General features: G+C 40.9%; 1 protein-coding gene across 1 annotated transcript in view; it reads left to right on the forward strand.

Annotated features, from left to right (window-relative positions):
- ARHGEF10 (Rho guanine nucleotide exchange factor 10) overlaps positions 1-11,169 on the forward strand; it is a 168,918-nt gene that overhangs the window by 86,109 nt on the left and 71,640 nt on the right. The window contains exons 14-16 of the mRNA XM_023728233.1: positions 1,504-1,596; positions 7,944-8,114; positions 10,230-10,377. Coding sequence (XP_023584001.1) covers positions 1,504-1,596; positions 7,944-8,114; positions 10,230-10,377 — 412 coding nt within the window. The remainder of the gene's footprint in view (positions 1-1,503; positions 1,597-7,943; positions 8,115-10,229; positions 10,378-11,169) is intronic.

Raw genomic sequence — 11,169 nt, forward strand, 5'->3', positions numbered from 1 at the left:
CAGCAGTGTTGGAAGCTACACACACACACACACACACACGCACACACCACCACCACCATGTCATGTAATTCTTCCAGCAGTGTTGGAAGCTACACGCGCACACACACACACACACACACCACCACCACCACGTCATGTAATTCTTCCAGCAGTGTTGGAAGCTACACATACACACACACACACACGCACACACACCACCACCACCATGTCATGTAATTCTTCCAGCAGTGTTGGAAGCTACACATACACACACACACACACACACCAGAGCCACCACCACCATCTCATGTAATTCTTCCAGCAACATTGGAAGCTACACACACACACACACACGCACACACACACTACCACCACCATCTCATGTAATTCTTCCAGCAACATTGGAAGCTACACTCACACATCCACACACACACGCACACCACCCCCACCGCCTCATATAATTCTTCTGTCACCACTGGAAGCTAGATATTTCTAGTCCCCATTTATAGTTAAGGAAATTGAGCTGCAGAGACAGGTTGAATTACTTGCCCCGTTCACACAGCCAGTACCCAGCAGAGCTGAGTAGCCAATGCCTGCCTCAGTCTGTGCTCTTTCTTCTGCACTACCCAGTATCCTTAGTTGGAATTGGCTGGACACCCTGAGAGTGCAGCCCTGGGGTCAGACACACAGGTCTTTGCCTCAAACAAAACCGCACGTCTCCTGAGATGCTCTGTGAGGTGGGGAAGTCCTGCTCTGGTTGCCTTCCTGCAAGGAGAAGAGAGACCTTGGGCACTGGGAGTTTCTTCTGCCCAAGCAACAGAAAGCCAGCTGCAATCCATTGTACCCCAACTCATGGCAACTCCGTGTGTGTCAGAGGAGAGCTGTGCTTCATAGGGTTTTCAGCGGGATGGTTTTTCAGATGTACAGTCTCTAGGCAGTGCAGACAGTTAACATGCTTGGCTGCTAACAGAAAGGTTGGAGGTTCATTCCACCCAGAGGCTCCTCGGAAGAAAGGCCTGGAGATCTACTTCTGAAAAAAAATCAGCCATTGAAAACCCTACAGAGTACAGTTTACTCTGACACACATGAGGTTGCCATGAGTCAGAGTCAACTCCACGGCAACTGAATTAAAAAAAAAAAAGGCAACAGAAGGGGCTGCTAACCTCTGCTGGTGGCAGACCTGCCGTCCAGTACACAGACATCCAGTGTTACCACCTGGAGTCACTGTGGGGTGACTTTTTACTACCCACAGGGAAGCCTACAGTAGTGAGATGTGGGCTTTCCACAGCATAATCAGTGACTTCTGCAGCAAGAGTAGAAAGTCTTTTAAAACCAATTTTAATGAAATTTCTTCACAGAGTTAGACCCAGCGCCTTCGTAAAGAAGACAGGATATTAGCTCTTACTACCCCAGTGAACCCTTTCCTAAAACTTGTATTTGTGGTGTTGAGTACAAAGCCTTTAAGACTGGGGGAACGGTTGCTGCCTTGAAATCCAAGTCACCAGCTAAGCTTTCTCATTGCAGCAGTGCCAGGAGTCAAGTCCAGACCGTATCACACTCTATAGTCTGATGATGAAACCAATACAGAGATTTCCACAGTTCATCCTCCTCCTCCAGGTAAATGGCCTTATTCTGAGTTCAGTTAGACCAGTCACCCAATTTCGCTGTAACTCATTTTAACCTAGTGTTTGTTTGTACATTTTCAACCATGACTGTCTCCTTCTGTAGACAGCAGCCCCTCACCCCTACTCCTCATTTCTTCTCCAGTCAGGTCACGTAAGGTCATAGTGGGAAGGGTCACAGGCGGGGAAGTTGGCTGAGAATCTAATCCTAAACTTGACGCAGCTGTTGAACCTCCACGTTCACAAGGCCCTTAGCCCCATGAGGCCTGGTCTTGGAAGGGACCAGAACTGGACATGCCTCACATGGGAAGTTGTCACATGTGTCCCAGATGTTCTTGTTCCCTTAGCCAGCGTGCTCATGCACTGTTTAACAGGGACACAGGCACTTGTGTGAACCAGCAATGCACAAGTTACTGTTGTGGTCAGGTGCTGTTGAGTCAGTTCCGACTGACAGCGATCCTGTGCACAACAGAGCGGAACACTGCCCGCCCTGCGCCATCCTCACAGTCGGTGGTGTGTTTGAGCGCATTGTTGCAGCCACTGTGTCAGTCCGTCTAATTGAGGGTCTTCTTCTCTTTCGCTGATCCTCTGCTTTACCAAGCATGATGTCCTTCTCTGGGGATGGGTGCCTTCTGATAACATGTCCGAAGTACATGAAACAAAGTCTTGCCATCCTTGCTTCTAAGCAGCATTCTGGCTGTACTTCTTCCAAGACAGATTTGTTCCTTCTTTTGGCAGTGCATGGTATACTCAATATTCTTTGCCAACACCATAGTTCAAATGCGTCAATTCTTCTTCGGTCTTCCTTATTCATTGTCCAGCTTTCGCATGCACATGAGGCAATTGAAAACACCATGGCTTCGCTAGGTCGGCACACCTTAGTCCTCACAGTGACATGCGTTATGAGCTGTCGGATAATGGTTCCCTTCCTCGATGTACCAGTGTCCTGGTCTAGAATAATGTGGTAAAAACAATTCACTTCTTTGTGCCCAGGGGGGATGTGTGGTTTTGGAAAATAAAGAATAGATTTAAACAAAATATTCATTCATTAATTTATTCAACAAACTATCGTAGGAATGGGAGGTAAAAAGATGAAGAAGATATTTTCCAGTGGATCCTACGTGTTTTTTAAAGTGAAGATTAGCTATATTTGTTGTTATAAACAGTAAAAATAATTTGGAATGCATGAAGGGATATAAAATATTACCTTGTTAGGAAAACCTTTCTCCTTGTGCTTGATGCATTGTGAGTTTGACCATTGATTAAAAAAAACAAAAAAAAACCATTGCTGTCAAGTCGATTCTGACTCATACTGACCCTATAGGACAGAGTAGAACTGCTCCATAGGGTTTCCAGGGAACAGCTGGTGGATTCCAACTGCTGACCTTTTGGTTAGCCACCGAGCTCTTAACCAGTGGGCCACGAGGGCTTCAACCATTGACTAGCAGACCTTTAAATCTCCTCTAAAGCTCCATGACACTCTGTAGACTGCGTTGATTCAGCACTTAACCAGTTGCCATTGAATCAGTTCCAACTCATGGCAGCCCCATGTGTGTCAGAGTAGAGCTGTGCTCCCTAGAGTTTTCAATGGCTGATTTTTTGGAAGTAGAAAGTAGATCACCAGGCCTCTCTTCCAAGACTCCTGTGAACGCCAGTCTTTCGGTTAGCAGCTGAATGTGTTAACTGCTTGTACCACCTTGGAACTCCTGATTCAGCACTTACCTTATTTAAGTGAATGGCATTCATTTTAAAATTATGTTTCAAAGGAGAGTCTACTCTGGCTTTTGTCTGTTTCTCAGTTATTTCAAACCTGTTACCATCTAATGAGTTCCGACTCACAGTGACCCTGTAGACAGAGTAGAACTGCCCCATGGGTTTTCCAAGGAGCGGCTGGTAGAGTCAAACTGCTGACCTTTTAGTTAGCAGCCAAGCTCTTAACCACCTTGCCACCAGGGCTTCTCTCGATGATTGCTCTCTTTAAATTCTATCAGCTTGATTTTCCTAATTAAATGACGTGGACTTTGCTTGACTTGCCTGCTTACTAAAATTGATTAATTAGTGAAACTGACCCTAGAAATAAGCTGTCATTTGGGAAATATTGCTAAGCCCTCTTTCATTGAGATTTTTATTTCTTTTTAACCAACCAAATCTGAGAGAAACACCTATTTTTAAATAATAGTCAGAACGGAAATAAGGATGCACACTAAAATATTAGTATTGGCTGTTTTTGCCGTTAGGCTTATAGGTGATTTTAATTTTATTCTCTTTTTTATATTTTTTGACATATGTACAGTTAATCTGTATTAGAGTATTAATAACAAAAGCTATTTTTCCTAAACTCAAAATATCCAGAAAATGTACAAATAAAGCACATTAAAGGAATAAACTTTATTTTATTAAATTACATTAAAATTTTAACTTAGTAAAGGAATAAACTTTAACAAAATTTTCTGAGCTCTTTTACTAGGTGCAAGACACTGTTAGATTGTAGGGAAATAGCAATGAGCATAAAAGACACTGTTCCTTGGAGGTTGTATTTATGGTGGCGACAACGGTTAAGTGCTGGGCTATTAACCGAAACGTTGGTGGTTTAAACCCACCCAGAGGCACCTTGGTAGAAAGGCCAGGTGATCTGCTTCCCAAGGCCACAACCATGAAAACCCTATGGAGGGCAGTTCTGCTCTGGAACGCTTGGGGTCGCCACGAGTCCACGGCAACTCGTTTTGTTTTTATTTTATTTTGATGAGGAAGAGACATATCAAACACCTAATTAGATGGTTCATTATTTAATTACAGTTGTGATAAGTGTCACAAGGGTGAGCCTTAGGGTGCTGTGAGACTTTTCAACATGGGGACCTAAGGGCATAGGTAATTGTCTTATATTACCATGCAATGTAAAATCAAATACTGAATAATTTTAGTAACCTATTAGTAAACGCTTTGGTCAGTACATGTTGTCAGCGTCTGCTACGAGTACCAACTGGTAGGAACAAAAAAATTGTTGAGTTTTCATGACATATCAGAACAGTTTTTTTTTTTTAATTTTTACTTTATTAAATTTGGATTTAATTTTTAATCTAGTTTGTTAGCTTTGGTTAAGTGTTAATAAAATAATGGCAAATATTTTGCCTGGTTATTTTTCAAAGTATATATATTTTTAGACAGAAATGGTGAGGACGGATTGTTGGAAACAGAACAAAAGCAGCAGAGAACAACCTCAGAATTCTCTGCCAGGTAGTTAACCAATGAGCACTAAGAGGAAGAGTCACGTGATTCCACTTAGTATTTGTGTAACTCTTTAAAATATGCAACTTTTTGTTTCCATTATTCTTTTAAAATGGCTCTGGAAAGGAGATTACTATTTCTTTTTTATAAACTTTAAACTGGGGCTTATGTTAATGATTTGTCCAAGGCGACACAGCTAGATAATAGAAATGCTGAAATTCCAATCGGTTGTCTGGCTCCAAATCCAACAGCTGAGTGATAACCGTCAGCGCCGTCAGGATAGCAGCAGCTGACTGAGGCACTGAGGACATGAATTACCTATCTGCTGTATTATCGGAACCCTGGTAACACAGTGGTTAAGAGCCTGGCTGCTAACCAAAAAATGTCGGCAGTTCGACTCCACCAGCCTCTGCTTGGGAGCTCTGTGGGGTAGTTCTACTCTGCCCTGTGGAGTCATTGTGAGTCGGAATCAACTCAACGACAACGGGTTTTTATTATATTATTCAACATTTAAAAAAAAAAAGATTCTTGTAAGACATTTACACTGTTTCCTGTTTTCCACTTCCCTCTAAATAAATTCATCGAGGAGGAATGGATAAAAGTTCATCAGCTCTGAATTCCAGTTATAACAGGCTCAAGAGTTTTGGCTTTAAAGCACTTCCGTTTAAAATGCTTTATAGCAAGTTCTGCCAGATTGTTACCCTTAGATTAGTTCGTGTATAATTTTAGGGTTAGTTCATATATAATTTTTTCTTTCCTTTCCCTTTTCCTCCCGCCTGGAGTGCCTTCTTAAGACCTTTGTTAGCATTTTCCATCAATGATCTATTCACCCCTTAGGCGGATAACAGTCTTCAACCTAATCTTGGTGATGCAGCCCGGAAAGGAAACTGCGGATCCCAGATGTGTGTGAAGGGTTTTGTCTCACGTCCGTTTGTTTTTTTGCCATATGCCCTTAGTTAATTGATGGTGTACCTCAGAGACTTCTCTGGAGGGAGAAAAAGATGGGTCCACATTACTTTAGAAAAAGCAGTGTTGAAGTAAGAGAAACGGATCCAAAGTTTGAAATACGATGCGGATGTGCCAGAGGCAGTTTCTCCAGCTGATGATGTTTTAAGGAGGCGCTTGAATTATTAAGAGAGAGGAGGCAGACTGGAAGCGAATCGGTGGTGCAGTGGTTAAGAGCTGTGGCTGCTAACCAAAAGGTCGGCAGTTTGAATCCACCAGGCGCTCCTTGGAAACCCTATGGGGCAGTTCTGCTCTGTCCTACAGGGTCACTGTGAGTCGGAATTGACTGGACTGCAGCGGGTAGGGGGTGGGCAGGATGGGGCTAGCATGGAAGGCTGGTTTATCTTAGCCTGTTCTTCTTTCCCTTTCTTCCCTCCCCTTGAATAGTCAGGCACGCTTCCTAGCTGCTCCGTGGCCTTGCTCTGTGGGCCTGACAGCAGCACCTTATCAAAGTTAGCTAATCCTCTGAGCTTTTTACTTGTAGTTGCTATGATACCACAGCTGTTCCGCATAATATGAGGTTAAGCTGACTCACCCCTGGCTTCTCTGGGTCTGTCTGTTTCTAACAGACCGTCCAGAAACATCCATCTGCTGTGTGACCTTCGTGGTATTTGATCCCACCTAGCAGTTTCTCTCCTGTGTTGTACGAAAATCAGTAATAATGTTCAGTAACAAAGAAATGCGTTAAACTTCACTGTCCTCCTGTGTGGCTTCGCTGATAGAGGCTGCTAGGCCCGTGCAGCACGCTGGAGGAGAGAATGCCAGTTAGTTCTTCACTGCTCAGCTTTACAGACGCGTGATGCCTTTACTGTGCGTGGTGGTCTCATTCGCTCACGTTCACTAGTTTTAGTTTTATTCATTTTGGTTTTGATAAAACTTGATATGATTCACAGGGAAACAAGCATACAGAATAGTGCATGTTATCCATTGTACTGGAAACATTTAACCATTTATCAGATTATTAAGAAGTATTTATGTGAAGTTGGGGGCACTGTGGAATTCCACTGCTGCTTGGCTCATATAAAATTCCATAGGCAAGATACAGAGCCCTATTTAGTTGTGAAAAAGAATGTTTCGCATTAATGTTTGCCCTCCTTCAACAAACGTCAATATATTATATGTGAGTGCAAGTTGAAAAATGTAAGGCCCTGTATAAAGTCAAGATGACTCTCATGTATATGTTGCTTTTTGACGTTTTTTCACTATTTTAGCATTTTATTTAATAAATCTTATTTATGATCGTTATCATCGTTTTGTACTATACAACCTCCTTAAAATCTCTTTGCCCGTCTGAGGCACTAAAGATGCAGAAAGCTCTGAGGGCGTCACAGCGCTGTCCCAGGCTCCTTTTTTAGAGTGGGTTTTCGGGGCTTACTCGAGGGAGCCGTCCTAAGAGCAAGATCCTGCTGCGTGAGTCACAACCATGGGCGCAGTAGTTGGCACGGCAAAACTGCTGCCCATTTCATGTTTGGACACTGATCTCTTTGAGAAAATAGCCGGGAGAACCTCAGAGGGCAGTGAGTTTGTGTAGACGATGGGAAAACAGCTGGAAAAGGCTGTCACAAAGGTGGCACAACTTGAAGAATGGAAGCTGTGTCACCGAGCTGTACATGTAGAAATTGAACTGATCTGTGTTTTGCTGTATATCTTCACCAAAAAATAAAATAAAAAAATACATTAAAACATAGCTGGGCCCACCTCGGCATGGATCCATTGGTCCGACTCGAATCAAGAAAAACAATTTAATTGTCATCTTGAGCATAGTTGCAGAGAGCAAACTGTTTCTAAGATTGTGGCAGGTTAGTATTTATAGTGTTCTTTATTATAAAGTGCTGGCTTTTTTCTCCATGAGCAATGCCATTTAATAGGTCAATTCTGTTTTCGCAAAAGGAGCTATTCAAATGTTCAGCCAAATTGTGATTCACGTAGCTGAGTATCCTTTCCAAAGTGCCTCATTTATTTTTCGCTGGAAGTAACTGATGTCATCACTCTCTTTCCACTTGTCAGTTTTTGAATGATGCAACTGTTGGAGGTTGAAAGTTTACATGTGATAACTGCCTACTCCCCTTGACATCAGAAATCACAGTCTGCCATTTTCCTTGTTTCTCAAAGGATATGTTGAAGAACACGTCCAAAGGACATCCTGACAGGCTTCCTCTTCAGATGGCGCTCACAGAGCTCGAAACATTAGCAGAGAAATTAAATGAAAGGAAAAGAGATGCTGATCAACGCTGTGAAATTAAACAAATAGCAAAAGCCATAAATGAAAGATACCTGAACAAGGTGGAAAGAGATTTTTTTCAACTCTATCTTGAATTAATTTTGTTTTATACTAATAAACCATCACTTGATTTCAGCCATTTATCACTAATTTTTTTTGAAATGTTGTTAATTCTCATGGCCCAGAGTTCCTGATTAGGGGTTGATGCAGAGCTTCAAGAGGAGCCATGGTGGCACAGTGGTTCAAGTGCTCGGCTGCTAACCACAAGGTTGACTGTTCAAACCCACCAGCCGTTCTGAAGGAGAAGGATGTGGCAGTCTGCTTCTGTAAAGATTACAGCCTTGGAAACCCTATGGGGCAGTTCTGCTCTGTCCTGTAGGGTCACTATGAGTCGGAATCAATTTGATGGCAGTGGGTTTGGGTTTTTTCTAGGAGAACTTCAGGTAAAAATTACTCACAAGGCTTGAATTATTAGTATGTATGTGCATGTTTTCAGGAAAAAGGTTCATAGATTAATTAGATTCTCAAATGGATCTAGAACCTCAAAAAGGTTGAGAACAACTCTCTTAGCTTAGTTTTACTTTCGAAATGCAGTATTTTATTTTAGATAATAATAATAAAGCTCAAAATAATTACAGATATTTTTATTTGCACTCATCTGCGCATGTTATTATGAAAAAACGATGCATAAGACAGCAGGAAAACGGTTCATTTGCAAGGCTGTGTTGCAGCTTGATATTTACAAATTCATTTTCCTACAATTGTAATCCCACTTCATGTAGGCTTTACCACATTTATTTAAGTCCCTGACTCATGGGAAGATCTTTGTATAAAAGAACCAAACCCGCTGCCATTGACTTGACTCGAACTCATAGTGACTTTATAGGACAGAGTAGAACTGCCCCCATAGGGTTTCCAAGGAGTGGCTGGTGGATTCGAACTGACAACTTACTGGTTAAGAGCCGAGCTCTTAACCACTGCACCAGCAGGGCTCCTTAGTTTGTATGAACAGTATTAAATAATTATATATGATGTTCGGTGTTGCTAAAGTCACCTTTTATTTTTGTCAGTAGGGGTGATTTCCTACCTTATAATGCCACTTAGTAATTTAACTATGAGAACTGTATTGTAGTATCATTTTAAGCCACAGCTTTTAGCTTTCTATGATTCTCCAAATGATTTTCGTAGCAATTTTTATAAGCAGAAATTTTCATTAAATTATACTCTCAGTGTAGCTTATATGTTATGTAAAATAATGCTTACCTACAGTGTTTGAATACCCATTTCATACACAGTAAGCCTGTGACATATATAAAGAGTGGCGAAGCATTACTTATAGTACATAAATGTGTATGTACATGACTTCATTACTCCTATGAGCATGTGGAGAAAAATTAAACAGTGGGATGGTATCTACATTGATTGCTTAGCGCTAGACAGCTGATGTGGATTTAGGATCGGAAGGCCTTAGAGATCATCTGGGCTAAGAATTCTAAATTTTCTATTTGGCTGATTTGTTTAATAAGAATGTCTTCTCTATGATTGTTATCATTTTATTAATTAGTACAAAGCATCTTTCCAAAGAACTAATGATATTATATTTGGCTCAGCAGAGTAAAATATGGCATACCATGAAAAGTTAATGTGTTAATTATGCCATCCTTTGGTAAAAGGAAAATTACAAAAATAATTGTTTTCACTTACAAAGATTTCTAATTGGTACAGTGTTATAAATAACAGAATAGTTAACCGTGGAGTGAGAATCTGTAGTGAATAAAACATATCTTCAGAGAAGTCATTTTAAGAGAAGTTATATGTTGAATGATAGGTAAAAATAAGTAAAGCTTTTCTTTGCTCAGTCAGTGTTTTAGCTATAGAAATTGTGTTTACAGGAAGAAAGTTAGATCCTATCACTGTTTGGAATAACTGCAAACATTGATGTTTGTAGGACATTTAGTAAAATAAAAAAAAGTCCCTTTCTGAACTTGTATGTATATACATACTGAAGTGAGTGAGAGTATAGGAGTGGGTGGGGATATGTGGACTATCTTTAAAGAAAAACTGTGTAATGTTAACACTATAAACTCATGTTTTGCAACACTTTTTTCTTATCTTTCTTTTTTTTCTTGGTAAAATCAATTGTGGTAACTTTGTCAAGTGTTATTTTGAATACTCAGCTTCTCAGCAGTGGGAATAGATACCTCATTCGATCTGATGATATGATAGAAACAGTTTACAATGACAGAGGAGAAATCGTTAAAACCAAAGAACGTCGGATCTTCATGTTAAATGACGTGCTAATGTGTGCTACAGTTAGTGCACGGTAAGATGACGCTTAATTCACTCTGTTGGCTCTATAGTTACATTGTTCTGTGTGTCTCAGAATAAGTGAGTAACTTCATTAATGTTCTCATTCTGACTCAATGAATCTGTGCACCAAAACTTAATCATCAAGTCCTGTGATTAAGGGAAGAAAACCAAAAACCCACTGCCGTGGAGTCGGTTCCGACTCATAGCGACCCTACAGGACAAAGGAGAACTGCCCCTAGGGTTTCCAAGGCTGTAAATCGTTATGGAAGCAAACTGCCACGTCTTTCTCCTGCAGAACAGCTGATGGACTCAAACCACTGACCTTTAGGTTGGCGGCGGAGTGCTTTAACCACTGCGCAACCTTACAATAAATAATCTTATTTTTAAATGGGTTCAGTGTAAGTCACCAAGTCAATGCTGATGGAAATTAAATACCTGTGGAGGTGTATTCAGTCTTTCGACAAGGCTGACGTTCGAGCTAGAAATGAAATTGAGGGTCTTTTATAACGCTCCTGAATAATTTTGCAGTTCTTCAGTTCTTTTTTTTCTGGGTCATTGTTCAGGTTCTTTCATGTTAACTACTTCCCCATAAATACATCTAAAAAAGAAATACATTTTTGTTATATGTTTTTCTTACATAATTGGATTTAGTATATTCATATCTAGTGTAAACCAAGAAAATGAGTAGCACTTCATCCTACTGATTATTCTGTCTCCTCAGTTTTTTCACTTAGAATAGTTTCGCATCAGAATTGTTCTCCAACAGTAGAATATGGTAGTGTGCCGAGGACAGCAGAGAGGTGAAAA

Source organism: Trichechus manatus, unplaced genomic scaffold (assembly GCF_000243295.1).
Source record: "Trichechus manatus latirostris isolate Lorelei unplaced genomic scaffold, TriManLat1.0 scaffold00023, whole genome shotgun sequence".
Classification (NCBI taxonomy): Eukaryota; Metazoa; Chordata; class Mammalia; order Sirenia; family Trichechidae; genus Trichechus; species Trichechus manatus.